Source organism: Taurulus bubalis (assembly GCF_910589615.1).
Source record: "Taurulus bubalis genome assembly, chromosome: 5".
Lineage (NCBI taxonomy): Eukaryota > Metazoa > Chordata > Actinopteri > Perciformes > Cottidae > Taurulus > Taurulus bubalis.
The window spans coordinates 24,942,603-24,962,135 of record NC_136593.1 but is presented as its reverse complement, the minus strand read 5'-3'; the positions used below and the strand labels follow the sequence as shown (position 1 = coordinate 24,962,135).

At 41.7% G+C, this 19,533-nt stretch overlaps 1 protein-coding gene across 2 annotated transcripts in view; it reads right to left on the bottom strand.

Annotated features, from left to right (window-relative positions):
• Positions 1 to 19,533, bottom strand: part of cadpsa (Ca2+-dependent activator protein for secretion a) — a gene marked incomplete at both ends in the record, with an annotated part of 148,676 nt that overhangs the window by 33,844 nt on the left and 95,299 nt on the right. For both annotated transcript variants that reach the window (XM_079218437.1, XM_079218438.1), the window contains 4 exons: positions 2,462 to 2,617; positions 6,682 to 6,823; positions 11,630 to 11,786; positions 16,652 to 16,758. In XM_079218437.1, the coding sequence (XP_079074563.1) occupies positions 2,462 to 2,617; positions 6,682 to 6,823; positions 11,630 to 11,786; positions 16,652 to 16,758 (562 nt within the window). The remainder of the gene's footprint in view (positions 1 to 2,461; positions 2,618 to 6,681; positions 6,824 to 11,629; positions 11,787 to 16,651; positions 16,759 to 19,533) is intronic.

The window sequence follows — 19,533 nt, the reverse complement described above, 5'->3', positions numbered from 1 at the left end:
CGAGACGGACAACCCGGATCATTCTCTTAAATGTGGTTATTAAAAATGTGTGACCAAGATATGTAGTGAGTACATATCATTTTTGGCAGACAAGCTATGTTTCTAGGCTCAAACATATCTTTGGCTCAAAGTCGCATGCTTTGTGTAACGATTGACCCACCCTGACCTCCTCACTACAAGGTTGCATGGCTCTATAACAGGACAAACACACATAACTTTCACCCAGGAGATCTCCTTACCTACAAAGCCTTAACTGGTGATGCACCATCATATCTTAAGGACCTTATAGTGCCATATTACCCCACGAGAGCATTACGCTCACTGAATGCAGGGTTACTTGTGGTTCCCAGAGTGTTAAAAAGTAGGTTGGGGGCTAGAGCTTTCAGTTATCGGGCTCCTCTTCTGTGGAATCCGCTTCCACTTTCAGTTCGGGGGGCAGGCACAGTCACCTCATTTAAGAGTAGACTTAAGACTTTCCTCTTTGATAGCGCTTATACTTAGAGCTGACTCCATCAGGAGAGGGAGAGTCAGACAACTCCCCTCGCGATTCACGAGGGCACCCATCCCGTGATTCAGCCTGATTCCGTCAGAACCCCCCCCCCCCCCCCCCCCCCCGCCCTCTTTAAACAAGCGTATAGTTATGGCTGGCTCAGGTTTGCCCTGGTCCAGCCCCTTGATATGCTGCTATAGGCCTAGACTGCTGGGGGACACTGAGCTCCTCCTTTCCTTCTCTTCCTCTTTCACTCCTCCTTTCCTCCTCTCCTCTTCACCTCTTCTTTCTCTCCTTCTCTCTTCTCTCGTCTCTTCAATGCATATTACTAACTCTACTTTCTTTTTCCATGGATTCGTGGCTGCCTGGAACCAGGGGGAGGACTCCGGTCCTCCCCCCTGGCCCTGCTGATGCAACCATGGCCCTGCTGATGCAACTGGCCTGGAGCCGGTCCTGCCAGCTGCCATGGCCCTGCTTTCTCCTCTCACTGCCCCTGGGATGCCCCTCCTCTCTACCTCCTTCTGCTTAATGGGTCGTGGCTATCTGGATCATGGACCATGCATACTACTCATTATATGAATAATTTCTGTCACATTCATTTGAATGTGCTGTAACTCCGTTACGTTATTCATTCTGGCCACATGACATCTATTGCTTCTGTCCATCCGGGGAGAGGGATCCTCCTCTGTTGCTCTCCCTCAGGTTTCTTCCCCTTTTTTCCCTGTCAAAGGGGTTTTACTATCTTTATTGGGGGAGTTTTTCCTGATCCGATGTGAGGTCCCGGGACAGGGAAGTCATGTGTACAGATTGTAAAGCCCTCCGAGGCAAACTTGTATTTGTGATGTTGGGCTTTACAAAATAAACTGAATTGAATAGATTGCTGTTTGTGTTACCAGAAGTAAACCTTGACTTAACGCTTCTAATGTAAAGATCTTACGCTTGTTATTTAAGAAAGTCTTCTAAGGGTGGTTGTTTTTTTATTTACATTAGTTACATTGTTAAAGTTATGTTACTACGTCATGTTATGTGCAGTATTTTGGCATCTGATAAGGCTTCAGATTCATGAATCTGACACCCAAACTGGACTTCCTGCCACATCTTCCATGTCTCACTGGCACCTGAAGCAACACACACCCACCAATGCAGCCGACTGCGTTTTAATGCTGTTAAGAGTGCCATGTTGATGGTCTCTGAAATGCGTTCACAATCAGAAGGGATGAGTTTATTACTCAGTAAAGTAGAACATACTACACTAATTGCTAATTTCCACAGTGATTGAATGTACTACTTGCTTGGAAGACTACCTACTTTAACTAGATAATTAACTTAATTTTCTCTGTGAAACCATCAAATGTGTCATGTGAATCCTGTTCTTTCCCTCTGAACCATTGGATCCCAGTATTTCTTACCAGCTCACTATTGATGTTTTGAGGCCCAGTTCACCACAAATCCCATACCAACGGACATGCACCCCCCTACCTACAAGAAGTTATCACTCCCCTAACCTCCACCCGCACCCTCAGATCCACAGGCCGCTCGCTCCTTCGGGTCCCCAACACCAAGCTCCGCACCATGGGCGACCGGGCCTTTTGCTCGGCGGCGCCACGCTTGTGGAACGGTCTCCCTGACCACCTGAGGGAAACTCAGACACTGAACTCTTTTAAGACTGGCCTAAAAACCTTTTTATTCAGGAAGACATTTTTTACCTTGAGTTAATTTATTGGCAGCTATTACATTCTTATTTTTTTTTTTATTTTTATGGGTTGCTTTACCTATGTTTTAAATCGGTTTTATTTGTTTTTACTATATGTGTGGCACTCTGGGATTCTTTGAAGGAAGAGTGCGATAAAAATGAAATGCATTATTATTATTATTATTATTATTATTATGCCACTACTGGAATACATACAACTGATGAATAACTGTTACTTGCTAGCAATCAGACCCACATGTATTCAAACAGTATCTTACCGTTTTACACATGATTCAATCATGTCACTGGACATCAACTTCAGTCGGGTCTCCAGGTGTTTGCCAAACTCCTCCTCTGGCCAGTGGAGATCTCTGATGAAGGTCTGCAGAGCATCCAGCTTCCAGAAGAGATCCTCTGACGTCCCCGAACCATTACTGCAAAGCCACAGGTCACAGTTCAGCATTTAGAGACAGAGCTTTGAAAAGGGGAAAACAATGATGTTGGTTCTAAATCTAAAGCTTGAATGGCTACTTTGAGTTATTGCATTAATCAGGTTGATGAGAAAGAAGCTCTAGATTATCTCATGCTTTATTAATTTAACCTAGTTATCAGAATTACTGTTTCAAATGAGGTATTAAGTAAGGATACACTGAAAACATGTGTTTTCCTCCTAGCATCACTGAACTGCATAGACAATACTGAATTTATACATTTATCCTTCTCATGAAAACATAATAACAAAAGATGAGCAGACAATTTCCCTCTTCGGAACCGCTGTTTCATTCCATTGGTGTTTCCTTGTGTTTACTTCAATGATAAGACCTAAGCAATGGAGTATTCCTTCCTTTAGGCTACTTAACTCCGTATACCACACTGTAAAAAGTACTTTGTTACAAGTAAAAGTACTGTTGTTATATGTTAAAGTAAAATTATGTAATTAGAAAAATGTCCCCTGTGACTGTTATACCATTATATATTATATCAATGGATTATTAAAACTTGTGCATTCATGTGAAAGCACAAGTTCCATTGTTCTAATTGATTGAGGATTCATTTCTAACTGTTCTGTTGTTAGTGGGTTCGACTGTGTGAATGTGGGTTCAGAATACACATATTTGTACTGTGTGTGTGAGTGGTAATACAAACAGCACTGGCATAGAACAGACAGAGACAAAGCATAGTTTGTGCTCAGAAAACAAACAAACAAACAATTGCATACATTTTGCAATGTGTATTTTGTTTACAGTTGACAAAAAACAAAACAAGAGGAAAGGAACTTCTCACTGGATACAGTCAGGGTTCCCATTCCCACCCAGTCTAAGGAATCATGTTTAGGGTATTTTAAAATATAAGAGGCATCAAGGACACTGTTGTGAAACTGTCTTGTCTGCACATGAAATCCAATTAATTCATTTCTAGGACATTTTTACTTTTAGTAAAATCCGGTCGTTTCTCAAGACTTTTGCTGTATTTAAACTACAGGTTGTCCTGGATGGGTGGGAACCCTCAGTTTGTTAACGTCCACATGAAAATGGGTCACATATTTGGGTAAAGTGGAGGACTCTGTAACCAAGATAAGCAGCAATAGTGCCGCTGCTTAACTTCATTCAGACCATCATTTCCTACAGCACTAAACTCAACCCAGTCCTAGCAGACTGAACCACAGTGTGGGGAGACACATTCAGACACATTCAGACCCTTCTCAACCATCAGGTTGAGAGAAGCCAGGGTGCTACAACATCAGGGAACTGGGGGAAAAGATTTGGAAAGGAAAGATTTGAAAAGATGCAAGTTCATAACCAGGACAGTATAGCCACTGAGGTCTACTTTTGGTTTCGATGAAAATGTGCGTGCTGAAACATGCTGCCAAAGTAATTATCAGAGAATACATTTATTCAGATTTGGATTAGCACCGTTAGCCTCTAGCTACCAGCTCATCTCCTTGTTGAGAGCCGCGCGCGTGGAGGCAACCCCTCAATCCTATGCTCTGAATCTGGAACCAAGTCTCTAAAATTTACTGAACTTAAATATTTTGGTTTGTATTTATTTATTTAATATTTTAAAAATAATGACAATCCCATCAACCCCAGTTGTACTTCTTCTACTTTTCCCGCCTAAATCGTATTGATGTCGCTAAAACATGTTTCTGCACTGAACATACAATGTGTTGAAATTAAATGCATTAACAAGCAGGGGAACCATTCTGAAGAGTGAAAGTAAATGACAAAGACAGATATGTGTCGAGAAATAATTGGTAAAACCAGGCGCCTGCTAGCTGGTAACACTTTTTATTTTGTCCTTAGCGTACTGTTAGCTTTTGGGGGGTTTGTTTCCTTGTTATGCTTTTGCATCTTTCCAGTCCATAAAGAAATACATTTGCGGGAGTGAATATGTTTGGATTCCTTTTCCACGTCAGTGTCTTCTCCATTCATTTCCACGCAGCATGCGCAGCATGCGTTGGCATGAACGTTGGGTTGGGCCCGTGTTATACCCCAACATTGGTCACAGACTGCCACAGCTATGCAGGCGCTTTAGTATTCATGAATGCGGTCCTCAACTTGGAGAGCCAGTTTGGGCTTTTTCTTTGAACTCACCTAATCTTGGAAAGTGTAAATGCCTAGTCTACGACAGAAGTCTATTCTCTCTGCTTGTATCTTTTGTTTGGGAAGTGAACAAGTTACTAAAGATAAAGTGAAGACTGAAATGCAGCTCTCATCATTTCTTTTTAACAATGAAAACTTCAGGGCTGGTACGCCTGGTATTTCCTGATGAGGGAATAGGGATGGATGTGCTGCAGTGACAGCGTCTCACTCCGCAGGATGCTGCAGCGTTTGAAGGAGTTTACACCTATGATCCCCGTTGTTGGTGCGTTTCGCTTAAGTTTTCGAAGTGCTATAGATGATGTGTCAAGTTGGCAGAGATATGCAGTGTGCTTTTAATGATAACACTCAGAAGATCACATACATATTAATAGAAGCCCCTCACTGAAATCAGAGGCCGTTACACATTGTTCAAATAAATAATGTGAAATGCCACTAATCGGAAAAGGTTAATTCATTTATAAAAACTAGCAAAATGACTTTGGGCGATGTGGCGACTAAACTTTGGAACTATCTTCCTTAAATCTCAAATAGAACAGAATATAAACATCTTAAATGATTATTTGTATTAACATGTTCCTTGTATTCATTTCTAGTATAGTCTGCTTCTGTGCCTCTTCTTTTTGCCTAAAGTATTTTTTTTTTTCTTACAGCTTTACATCTAATTAGTTACGTTTTGGGATTCATTCATTAAAATTATTACAAATGTAACAAAATTCATTAAAAACAGCTGCAAAAGTTTATATCACTTGTATAATTTAAGTATTTATATATACAAAGAAACACATTACAGATGCTACACTATTTGACTGATTTAGAGTAAAAACGTATGCAACTGTACAGTATGGTATTTTCTTAAAGACAGATTTTTCTTTTTTATATGTAAAAGTTATAATCCTGCTGCTTGGGGGTCGTATGCCAGATGCCACGTTCATGCCAAGGACATGTGTGCATGTCTGGGACTGCACAAGGCTGGTACACACTCAGAATTAGCTGTCATCCAGTTGGGTGCAGAGAAGCTGGGCATTTGAAGGAGGTTAACACTTGGCACTGCTAGATTTGGTACTTTGGGCATTTGGAGGTTGACATTGGGCAGAGTGCTTGTTAAACTCCTGTGGAGAGAAACGGAACAACAGAAGACAGAAAACAGAGATTGTTCATGCAAATGAGTTGTAAAAAGAAACAAACTAAACAGTCACATGTTAGTTGAAGATGAACTCTTTGATTTTGTTATACACCTCTAATCCTGCTTTTTTTGGAGAGGTGTTGATGAATACACTGTTCCACCGGGGCAGCCTCATTCTATCTATTCCTGGTTTACTTACTATTGCTCAACTAATATTCTATTGAAAGTCTGTTTGTTGGCTGATTAGACATACACTCTAGAGTTTAATGTTTCATGTTCATGGAACAAAAAGTTATTAAGGTGAGGCTGCATGATACCAACCAGTGAACTTAGATTAAATATCCGACAGGCAGTTCCAACAGAGAGTTGTACCCCATGCATAATTAGCCATGTGTTTGTTTATGAAAAATGAAAGAGTGTAGAAAATGAGTTGATGTAGGGGTGCTGTAACCCTTTTTCTGTATAGGCCAATTGTTTAACTGCAATGGTAATTCAAATAGTCTTTATATTATTATTATTATATCCTCACTATATCCATAAACTGCCTCACTCTCCCTCTCTTCACAGTTCTCATGTATTAGCTTCAAGGATTATTTTCTGTTTATTTCCTGCAAAATGGAAGGAATTGTGAATAAATGACCATAATATCACAATCGTAACCTGGTGACAGTTCCAAGGAGTCAAAACCAAGGCGGAATCTGTGCACAGATTAATCCAACACAATATACGCTGGTGAAGGCGATAAAGGTCAAGTATATAACTGCATCCTTACTTGACGGGTTCCCAGGATTCCCTTTCGAAGCCTCTGTGAATGGACTGTGCGATGGAGGACTCCATCAGGTCCACATATCGCACCACCAGGGGGGCGTACAGGTCCTGCAGGTGTCTGTGGAACTTCCCATTGCACAGGTTATCTGAGGCAGGGGGGGAGGAGGAAATAAGACACGGAAGTGACAAAGCAAACCAAAGCACATAGCAGACAATGCAGAGTACCAGCAGTACTCAACAGTCTTGCTATCGAAGTCCTGTCAGTGTGTGCAGTAAATGAGGTGATCCGTTAGTGAGTATTCAGGGTTACTCAGTTACATCACAGAGAATGTATCTTGTAGTCGAACAAATTATTTTAAATTATTTCCCTCCTCAATAAACATTTGCAAAGCAGATAGTATTTTGTATTTGTTTTGTATGTTTACAGTCTTCTCCTTGTTAGCACTTTACTGTTTCTTGGCCAGTTACTGCCACCTGTTGATCAGTGGAATAGTGTGAAACCATTGGCAGGAATGTGAATGGCTTCATGTGCAGAGATAAACAGAATGGGGACCCACTCAGAAACCCCCCCAGCTCCCGTTCAATCCAAGTAGTCAATGCTCAATAGATTCTTATTTTGCAGCATTATGGACACGTAAACACAAATTTTAGTGTCCATATAGCTGTCACAGTGCATTTGACTGAACAGACACGTCTCTCATTTAATAATATGTCAGCATAGGCATAATGTTTTACTCTTGCTTTATGCGTGTAGACTGTGACCCAAGGGGTCTTTTTACACTTTAATGTGTTCATGTGCATGTTGGGTTTCAAGATAAATCTGAAAAGCAGCAACACAGGCCATAGAAAGGCCCTGTCCTCGATGGTGATGATGACCAATGATATTCAAGGCTGGTGTTTCTGGCGCTTCATTAGCAGGTACAACAACGTATCCAGTTTTCAATCTTTCTAGACAAAAGGATGGAGTCTCGGGGTATTTCTAAATCCAACCCGTCACACACATTTCCCCCAGTCTCCGCCGGCTTCCAACTGGTAAAAAGGCAACACTGACAAAGACCACAGGAGATAAAATGGAGGCCAGTGTGTGCTAATGTGATGCCTCACGGCTTCATGCAGTGTGTCTGCTTTTCCTCTCCCCCTCTCTCTCTTTGTTTTTCTCTCCCCCTCTGAGCATGTATGTGTTTGTGTTCGTGTGTGTTGGCATTGGAGTCAAGGTCGATGATACACAGTAGGTGCAATGTTTGCTGTGTTCCCTGATTACCAAGCTCCCAATTAGCCACTTGAGCGGCTGCTGTCCACTTGGATGTGTTGTGTCCAGGAGTGTGTTCGCAGGGCTCGCCGTGGCCCAGCTACCACTGCTTTAGACCTCATTAACTCCTCGCATGGCAGCCTGACTTTGGCGCCTGTCTAGTGCTAAGGCTATTTACTGCTACATAAGTGAACCGCTGTGGGGCACAGCAGATGACCTTCTGTGGAAAAGATGTCCCTGTGATGATACACTGTACTTAAGTGCGCGCTTGATACACTGTGTGGGCAGTGAGGGTCTTGTGTTGGTACTGAAGATGGACCCTCTGACGTTATTGTGCTGCACAATAGGCGTTTAGCCTGTTAGGTGCCACCTGCCCATCAGAACTAACTAACATTCATACAAGTAAGCACATCTACGGGAGCAATTTGGGTTAAGTGTCCTGCCCGAGGACACATCTAGCGGAGCCGGGGATCGAACCACCGATTCTCTGATTGAAGGACGACCCTGCTCACCAGGATGACCCTGCTCACCAATCTAAAGGCTAACACAGTAACATCAGCACAGAGACTAACTCAGTAGCACAAAGAGTAGCCGACTGTGGGCATCTGCAGCTCAGTGATAGAGCAGGGTCATCCTTCACAGAGGATCCCCGGCTGCGCTAGTCCATGTCAATGTGTCCTTGGGCAAGACACTTAACCCTAAATTGCTCCCGTAGCTGTGCCTAGGGTGTGTGAATGTTGTATGAAGGTTAAATAGTCCTGATGGGCAGGTGGCACTAACTCAGTAGTAAGGAACGCTTACCTTTAAGTAACACCTAACATTATTAGGTTTATTTATTTATTCTGATATTAAAACGCTAAGAGAGAGTAGTTTTGTGTGTTCCAAAGCCTCGCAGATCTTCTTCCTCTCTGCCATATAACTCTATTAAAAACACATCACTGAACCACTAGGTGACATGTCATTACCATGAACATACATACTTTATGATGTACCTTTCTTTTTACTCAATCCCACACACACATTTGCGACCACAAATACTCACTAGAGCACCAAATGTGAAATAATCCGAAACTGAAAATAGTAAGAACTATTTCTCTTAGTTTAGTAATGTTTGCTAAAACTACAGTGACTGGCTGTTTTAGGAAATTACTGAGCCTTTAAAAAAATTAATCTATATATTTGATCTTCCGTAGCAACCAATAGGCTTCGGGGGCTGGAAGCCACAGACAGCGTTGGGAAGTCAGAAAGTATTGAGACAAAAAAAATGTCCATGGGATTTGTTGACAGTAAGCCAAATAGAGAATAACACCAATCTCATCCCTTACAATTGATACAGGGGTTAGGGATAAAGTCTGGTTCAGGGTAAAGATCAGATTTACACGCCGAACAGCATCCCGTCATGCGCGTATGTATGTATACGATACCAGACAGCAGGCCTAGGTAGGAAATGCACGGCCTGCCACTGCTTTTAATACTACAGAGATGAAGGGTTATATTGCATCAAAGAGTCCATCTGAAGACATTATTAACTACATTTGGAGCAGCTAAGCACATGTACACAGTAGGGGTCTGTTATAGTCACTGTGTTATTGTCAGCACTGTATAATGACCTTCCCTCTGTTAACTTCCGGCTGGTGTAGCTACGTCCACTGCAATGCACTTCAATTGCCATTTTCACACCATCGACAATATGTAGCAAATGAGAAGGTGGCCAATTTGATGACACTAACAAGTGAGCATAACGAGCTATTTGCAGTCGTATCTGCTCAGTCGAATGAGTGGACTCTGCTCTGCCTTCTCCTTGACACCCGACTGACAAACTGAAAAGGGGAAGCATTCCCCAGAGACAATTAGCACCCAGCAGATCCAGTCTGCATTGTGAACACTGAAGTGTTTCCTTTACAGGACCACGGACAGCTCCACAGTGTTCCTGCAGGCAAGTGCATGTAGTTCATTAGAGAGATGGCTGGCCTGGAGCAACCAGCATCAGGACCTGACTAGTATCTTCAATCAGACACTCCTGGCCCTGTTCTCTCTCTCCCTCTCTCTCGCACACGCACACGCACACACACACACACACACACACACACACACACACACACACAGTTCAGGCCGCTCCAGGCCTTAAAGTAGACATCTCACGTTGACGGGAATGATTTCTTAGACATTTGAGGGATGTTTCAGGGCGACTGGAGTGCAGAGGGAACAGCAGCTGTAAACCTTCATTAGAAATGCTGTTGATTTTTCTGGTTGATTGTGATTATAGAACTGGGTGCAAAAAACATTACAAACACAAATTGCTACAGAGACATCCTCTTAATAAGAAATTAAAAAAACTTGTACTAACACATTACTAATGTTAACTAACCAATCATATCACAAAAAAACGTAACAATACCAAACTCAAACATGTGGCAGTCCTTTAGAAATGTCCCACTTTCTAAAGTTGGGGAAGCAAAATTGAATGAGTTGGTGAAAGCAGCCATGGTCTCATCAGCTGGCGTATGAATAATACAATAATTGGAAAGTCATTTTGTTTTTTGCGCAGTTTAAATTTATGTTCAAATCTCTTATTCTAGAAATCAAAACCCTTTTAATCAAGAAATTCTACAGACCCTATTGTGTGCAGTTTAAAGGTGGTTATAACATAGTAAACATATAGTTAAAATATTTGTTCAAACCCTAACTAAGTGGTTTTGCTGCCTAAACTTAGCTGCTACTGTTTCACAATGTTAACCGTATGTTACAACGGTAAACGCCACCGCTTCACAGTGTACCGCATGTTATAAACATTAACCGCAGCCATTCAGCCTTGAGCATTATGATGCTATGTAAAAGGCTGCCTCTGGCGTCAGTATAGTGACGATGGAAGAAATTAACAAAACTTTATATGGATGACAGCACTTGGATAGTAAGTAAATATTTAGTTTGCATTACGCTGTCAACAGATCACGCAGGATCACATATCACACGGAAATATTTTTAGGCTTCAACTAATGTGTTTGCGTCCTGTAAGCCAGAAGACGGACCAATCAGCTTGCTGTAAAGGAGCGTCTGGCAGCTGAGGGCGTGGCTTAGGTGTGTGAGATACCACACAGAGGCAACTCTTCGCTGAAAAACAATGATTTCGGATTGCAGCTAAATTTCAGAATACTTCGTAATTTAAAGAAAAATAAAAAACAGCACTGAATGCTTTATTACATGGAAAACATATGTATTGCTCTTCTTCTGGCTCACTTCGATACAAGTTTGAATGGCAGATGGTTCATCCACCATCACCTGCCACATCTTTTTTTGAAAGCGGCTGCCCTTTCCACACAGTTTTCAATGACGGCTTCTCAGATGATTCTGTGTAACAAACCATCTGGATAGGCAAGTTAATTAAATTAGCCGTTTGTGTTGAAGCCAAGTCCAAATAAAGTGTACAAATAATGATACTCAACTGGTTTTACTGTTGTAAATGGTGCATATTGCTCTGACTGTGGGTATGATGTGTAGGATAGATCATGGTCGCAATTAGAGCTAACTGGGGAAGTGGATCATTTTCATTCCATTAATTCATCCAGCCTACATCCCCAGTGCCTGATCACTTCTTCATTCATTAACCCTCTCCAGAACCTACCAAAACAACTGCAAGGCACGTTCAGCTACTTCAGTCCCCATGCTGACTGTTGAATATGTTTTTTAATAGCTCCTCACTCACAGTCCATTCTCAGGAAGTCGTTAAGCAGCTGGAAGAGGGGGAAACTGTCCCAGCTGTCGGGCGGCTGAACCTCAAGAGCTGCGTCCATGTCGGCCGAGTAGAGACACAGGAAGGTCTCGGCATGCTCCACCATCAGGTCTGACCACCACGCAAAGGCCTGCAGGTGGAGAGAGGGAAAGACAAAGAGGAAAGGGAGACAGAGTACAGGGAGTGGAAGGAAATCAACAGGGTGAGCGTGAAAGAAAGGAAGCAAATTGGACAAAGAGAGGGCACATAGGAGTGCTATTCATTGTCACGTCTCCAGGAATTCACTGCTAACTGTTTGAATCTCATTTACCATAAAGGCCGACGATGTAATGTAACTCCACTGATCTATTGCAAGCGTTCTCGGATCTCTCTCTCTCACTTTTCACCATATGAAATCAAGTTGTTCTCACTGTCTCCGGGGAAGCATTCTTCACAACTCAAAGCAGTAAAAACAGCGCTTGGGCACGGAAAATCACACACTTTTCTGCTGGCCCATAGAGGACACAGCAGCAGCTCCTTGACAGGCATGGCAGGGAGCTACTTAAACACTCACCCGCAGCTCCTTCTGGGAGTCAATCAGAAGAAAGGAGCCAGCGAGCTGCGTCGCGCTCGTATCCCCTCATCGAATAGACGCAGTGGAGTGACTGTTAGGGACCGGGCTCTCTCATGCACATCAAAAACACTCACTTTCCTCCATGCACCTCCACTCTTGCCGGGCCTCTTAAGAAGGACCCCTGAGGAACCATGGTGTTTGCTCATTCACATCAAGCTGTCAACACTGTAATGTGAATGTACCCATGGGCTTTCGTGGTGGAGGTGGTGGTGGTGGTGGAAGGGGAGGGGGCATGCACTTGCCATGGGAGCTTGTAGCATTGGGTAGTAGGTGTGAGATAGTTCGTAGGAAGATACATCTAGTCAGTGCCATTCATGTAATCATCACTTTTACATTTGACAAATAAGTAGCTAAACTAAAAAGATGCATTAGGTCAAAATGACACATTGACAATGTTATCTTGCTGATGTTGGGTGCCAGAAAAAATTATGCGGAACTTGAAGTTATAAACTGTGATGCTAGGCTCTAGCGAGCTACAATGTTAGCTAAGAGATTCAGAGATGAAGAGAACATGTTGCTATTAGTTTAGCTTAGGCTTCTGCTAACCTCCTCAGTCGTCACTGCTGCTGCACCGCAGAAGGCTAAACTACCAGGAAGATGGAGGGACATGTTGCTAATAGGCTAAACTATAGAGTGCAGCAGGAATGAGTCAGCATTTTTATACTTCTAGTTCCTTCGTTTCGAAGTCAATGGGCTTTTGAATGTGTTTGTTAGATGCCTAAAATGAGGTCTGTCTTTAACACAAGCTGAAGAGATTTTAAAGTTTTGTTCTACAACATTAAATATGTCAGTAAATATCCTATTTGTGAATTGAGAAGATCTGTGTTCTGTTGTGTTAAAAAATGCCTCATTGGTGCATCACTCTATTGGAGAGGTGAAGAGATGGTGTTGGGCTCATTTAGCTAGCCGTAAAATTAACCGCACAAAGTTACCACTTATCTGGCCATAGCAATGTGATTTCCTTCGCTGTGACAAGAGTGTGTGGATAAAGCATTTATAAATTGTGTTCATTTAGTGGCCGACGAGTTACTTTGGCTAGGTACTTTGCTAATTGCACTATGCTTTCATGCTAACATTACAGTCCATTAGAGGACTGATGGCCAGCATCACAGTGCTGGGTCTACGGTCACATAACAGCCATTACTTTCCTTTCATTTTGCTTGGAGATGTCTTAAAACTCATGATAAAGCAGGAGTAATATGTGTTTATAGTTGCAGGACAGAAGAATGTTACAGGATTATGAACTACTTGCCAGTTTTGAATGTTGAACGTAATAATTGACTTGACAGTCTGGAAGATAAAATTGGTGATTACATGATAGGCACAAAATGAGGCTATTCAATAGAATGAGCAATAACCAACGTTAGAACCACACAAGTAAAACATTAATACAAGTATATTGAATTATAATAACCTTGAGTTCTGAAAGTTTCATTGTGAATTGACCAAAACAACAATGGAATTGATACCAACATTTTCCAGGGATGGAGTCTAACGCTGGTTAGGCTGGTTCACCCATGTGCTCACATTATTTGAGCAGCAGCATAGTTCATTTCATTGAAAGGCAAGGGGAGAGATCATCTTATCTCTGATCACACAAAACATGCCTCGCATTTCCTCCATTGTGTGTGCTTATGGATCCAATGGAGAGGAATGAGTTTCTTAAAGGGAAGGAAAGGTGACACAACACCTTCCCCAAGCTTACTTACAGGACTCGGTAGAATAAATGATACATGGCTAAACACAGGAAAATGGGTTAGCATATTCAGGGATGATTTGGAGTAGACTCCTCGAAAACAAGGTACAGAGTTGTATGCTAAAACGTTACTTGACAGCATGAAGTCACAACTCCGCACTTTGCTTTCTCAGAGCGGAGCTTAATGAGCTCAACAAATGAAACACATTATTTAAGTGTTTGTCTTTGTTCTCCATCACCAAAGGCAAAACTATTGCTAACTTGGAAACTACCAAGCACTGCTAACACGCACTTGATTAGCAGTGACCACAAGTCGAAAGGGGTTCTAGGTCATTATTGAGTAGGGAAACATGAATGACCCTCTACAACAATAGCCGTATCATTAAGTGCATGCACAGAACTTAAAGGGTAGGAGACGGGGCATATGGCACTAAGACAATCACATACCTCTTTTCCCTGTTCAAACATTTCCCCGCAAACCAAATAAATCATTGAAATAAAAAGCAGAGAGGGAATAAGTCAGCTTTATATAATGAAATAACAAAAGAGAATATTATATACAGTAATGTAGATAGCGCAGCATTCACAGGAAGCTGCTCGAAATACAGGATGAATTCTTTGAAGGAAGAGTGCGATAAAAATGAAATGCATTATTATTTATTATTAATTATGGGCTTTTCACATCAAAACAAACCTTCCAAATTCATGTTTTCTTCATGTGCACCTCTTTTTCCTTTGCCTTGATCAACAGAGATGCTTTCTATTTAACATTTGGAATCTGAATGAACATGAAACTTCAGAAGGAGTCAAAAATATCTATTTTTTGTAACTCATTTTGAGATCCCTTTTAGGTAACTTGATGATCTCAGAAACAGTACCGGAGACAAACAGTCTGTGAACGGAAACAGGGCTGTTACATTAAATAAATCTAATGTAACAGTTTGGAAGACAACACCTGAAAACACCGACAGCATAATAAATTAATGTTGGCATATCTACACAGGTTTGCAAACAAACTTTTTTTGTTTACAGCTCCTCCTACTTTGCCTTCAAGTGCTCAACAGATGTCATTAGACTGGTTGTAGTCAGTTTTTTATTTAATTCCATAGAATTAAACATTTTACGATAACCGTGTTAACTTTTTTTTTCTTAAGGGCGGCTGTATCTCAGGGGGATGAGTGGTCGTCCCGCAACCACAAGGTAGCCGGCTCGATCCCCAGTCCCCCCCATAGATCACATGTCGAAGTGTCCCTGAGCAAGACACTGAGCCCCCAACTGCTCCCCGGGCGCCCCCCAGGGCCGCCCACCACCCCCCATCCAGGGATGGGTCAAATGCGGAGAAGAATTTCTCCAAGGGGATTAATAAAGGATACTTTCTTCTTCTTTCTTTTTTGTTTTGAGGAACCATGTGATTCCTAAAAACAAAATTTGGATTTCATTTGGATCATACTGCCAGCCTACAGATGGCTTTCAGGTAATATAATGCACTCTTTGGTTGAAGACATCAGCTCTTATTAAACACTGGTTGTATTTTCTATATTTGCATGGTGATCCCAGTAGTTTAAACTGAACATGATTAACTATGTTGTTATTGACATGGACAGTGAAAAAAATAAGAAATCATGTTCACTTGCTAGTGAACCATCTTGTCAACAAAAAATCCAGATGTTGGAGTTTGCATTCGATTAGGACACTAGTCAACATATCTGTACTAACAGTACTAACAATGTGTTTGGAATGTTTAAAGAGTGTTACTGTGAGGTGGTGGGTTATCCACAATGCGGCCTCTAGTTTCACAGCGGTAAACTGGTGCTAATGGCTAATGCTTTGTTTATACTCGCGATTAGCAGGACAGCGCGAGCCTCTGCAGATGTCGCGCGAACACCAAGCATCGCCCGGAGGCGTTTATACTCGCAGGCTGCATTATTCTCCAAAATGCCAGAGGGCGTACAAACAAAATGAACAAGGAATAATCACAATGACGAGTGTAAACAGTCTAGACCAGCCATAAACCACATTCTGATAAATAATGTTGCTGTTCTGATTTATACAAAAGAATATCAAGAATGTAAAGCTACATATGAGAACCGTATATAAGGCAGGCACTTTATGGATATTAGAGCAATGTTTTCAAATGACTCAGAGCTTGCTGATGTGTTGTTTTTCTACTTGCATATATGTTTTATGCTATCCTGTTTAGGTATTTAACAAGCTTCCTTCCACTTTCACATAAGAAAACAACACATTTCATGTAGGCTTATTGATATTTATATGGAGGTGAACATTACAGTGAAACGGAACAGACATTTGACGATACAAGAGACACATATTATTCATTCTTTATACTTTTTCCTGAGATGACCAGAGGTAAATATGGCTGTGTTCAAAAACACATACAGTACCAACGTACTGCATACTACATACTCAATCAATATGTATGGCTTCCTGCCTACTAACATAATGATTACGTATGATTTCGGTATGATCAATGGTTTTAGTCAGCCCTACCTTTTCCTTCTTGTTACTGCTGGCTCTGACCGAACAGTCACTGCTCTGTCTGCCAGACACCAGCCCATACCGCAATGAAACTACAGGCCTGTGTGTGTGTGTGTGTGTGTGTGTGTGTGTGTGTGTGTGTGTGTGTGTGTGTGTGTGTGTGTGTGTGTGTGTGTGTGGATGCACTGACCTCAGCATGGTGTTCCTCATTCTGCTGAAGCACCTCAATCACCAGCTCGGCCAGGCGAATATTGTCCTCCAGTTTTTTAGCAGGGGTGACTAACCGCCCTACATTCTCTGGAGCACAAAGGTCAAGGGTCAATGTGGACAGAGTCTGATCAGTGTCTAAACCTTCTTTCTGGCTCTTGTTACCACTGTTTGCATGCAACACAAAGGGTTTAAACATAATCCCTGGTCTGAGATATAAAAGTGTATCTTGTTTCATACAGTATTTAGATAGTTTAAAAAAAGTGCACGGCATGCATGTTATCCTGCCTACTCCTAAAGACTCAAGGATTAAGTCACTCACAAATTTTGGATATAGCTGTTGCCTCAAAAGTGATCCTTAGCCCAGTATACAGCCTCAGCCTAAATCACTGGGACAACTTCACGGTCATATTCAAAATACAAGCATGAAATATCAACTTGCTATAATTAGGGCTTGGTATCAGACCTGAGGGTTTTTGGACTAAAGACTGCACTATGTGTGTGGCATCGAGAATATAAAAGTGCGAATAAAAGGAGCAGTGTGAACTGCCGATCCTCTGATTGAAGGACGACGCAACAATTCTTAGTTTCAGGTGAAATTACGCTTAAGAAAACAGTTATGAATATTATATTTCATTCCTGCTAATAGATAGCCCTAATCCTACACACAGCTCCTTTAAGGTCAGAGTCTGGCTGATTTAAATCAGAATGGTAGTTGTAGACTATATTTTCTTGAAGCAAAGAACATGTGCACACCTTTTACCTAGCCCTAGTTATACTTTAATTCCAGGGTTATTACATATTGTTAAAGCATTTTGGCAATCAACACTATCCCTGTGAGTGCTGGAGGCACTGCTGGGTGGCTGGAGGTGGTGATGGCCCGTAGTATGTAGTGCACATCTCTGTCACTGGGCAGTGATGATGTCATCCAGAGAAAACACGGCCGTGATGAGGGATGCAAACAGCATGTACATTGAACATTCATCATGCAGCGATGGGCGGTTATGTTGTGCTCATCCCGACGGTATATCTGACAGTCTGACTGGTTTGCATGGGGGAGTTGCATGTACTTACATTAAGAGTAAACGTAGGCTGCAGTGAGTACAATTGTGTCTTTTATATTTTGACCTTTAGTATGTTCAGTGAGAGGGTTTAATTTATACCACAGCCAGCGACTGTAAGTTGTTTGTGTGAATGGTTCTCGGAAAGCTGCAAGCCAAGCATTTGGCCCCTTTTGAACAGGCGTGCTTTGAATGGGCACTGCACTAGTGTTTTAAAACCAGCAACACAGTGTGTGTGTTGTGATCCGCTTCATGCGCTCTCACTCTAACGTCAGCAACATCATCCTGCTGGATAAGAACACATACCCTTGCAGTGCTCTACAGGGTTTGAATTGGCCACATCAGAGTCATGACCGTGTTCAGTAGAGCTCTTGTGGCTCACTGATGTTGTGGACAACACAGCAGGTGGATGGAGGGTTGCCTGCTGTCATGCTAACATGGCTGACAGCTTCAACAGAATGGGACTTCTGTACTGGTTCAAAGGGGGGGACTGTTAGGATCTAGTAATGTGTGTCAGAGCTATTATGTCAGAGTTTAAAAGTGTAGTTTTGGAAACGCAAGAACAATTACTTTATTTTTAATCATATGAAATACAAATATATTTTAGAATCAAGTAGATTGCATGCAAAGTCAATGCACAATGGTTGCGAACAACGCGATTGGCGCATTGCGAAAAATTCACCTCATTTCCGGCGCGAATTAAGCAAATTAGCCACATAAAGTCGAGCGAGTAAACTCACGCGCGAGTTGCGTTGCGAAGTTGTCAGGGAATTGAGTTCTTGCTCACTACTCATGAAGGAATGATATCTCTGTATTAAAGAAAAGGCCATGTCTTAGAATTAATTACTTTAAATGTCACCGGCATGCAAACAGTGTTTTCCTCCATGTCGCTCTTTTGGGTTACTCATCAACAACTAATTTCAGATCAGCATCAGATCCTATACTTTTCACAAATGGTTATTATTTGGGTAAGGTCCAATGTGATGTAGAATCTTACATTATTGAATTGCAGTTTAATTACATAACTTTGGAATTCACTTCTTATCTTCTTATTCACAATGGAACGGATTAATCTCAACAAAGGGTCCTTCGCCAGTCTGATCATTTGGTGCAGTGAGAAACACCACATGGAGTTGGGGGAAAGGAGGTCACAACGTTCCTGAAACATGTTCTGTGAAGTTTCTGTGCATTTGCTGGGCAATATCCAGGTATCAGGAAGGTGGTGACAGGGTCTATGGTGGTATGGTTTAAGGCAGATGAGCTAACAGCAGAGGTTAGACATACAGTACAACGTCACCTGGATCCTTCAGATCTTTCTCCACTAAGTAAGAGTAAATTTGTTAAAAAAAAAGAACAGGTTGCAAGGATGGATAGAAGGTAGAGAGAGGTAGGAAAGTGTTAGGTGCAGGGTGAGAGAGAAGAGATTATTCAATACAGGTTATATAAACTGAGGTAATAGAAGACAGGAGACAGAAATAAAAGGTAAACATTAGATTGACTGTTCAACATATATCTGCTGGCCCGGTTTCGTCTTTAATATATTAGGTGATATAGAAAGAAACAAGACAAAAAACACAAAACATTTTCACTTTGACCTAAAATCCAGAGTGGAGAAATCTGAAAAAGCATAAAAAAAACTGTTAAAATAGTTGTAATAAATGCCATCAGTATCAGCATTTTATGGTGGCCTTCGTCTTGGCCTTTCGCTCAGACGATTGAGCGCTATGATTCCTTTTAAGTAAGTACAGGTTGTAGAGGTCCTGGTTGAATGTACCATGATCTTAAACACTCAAAGGATTTACAC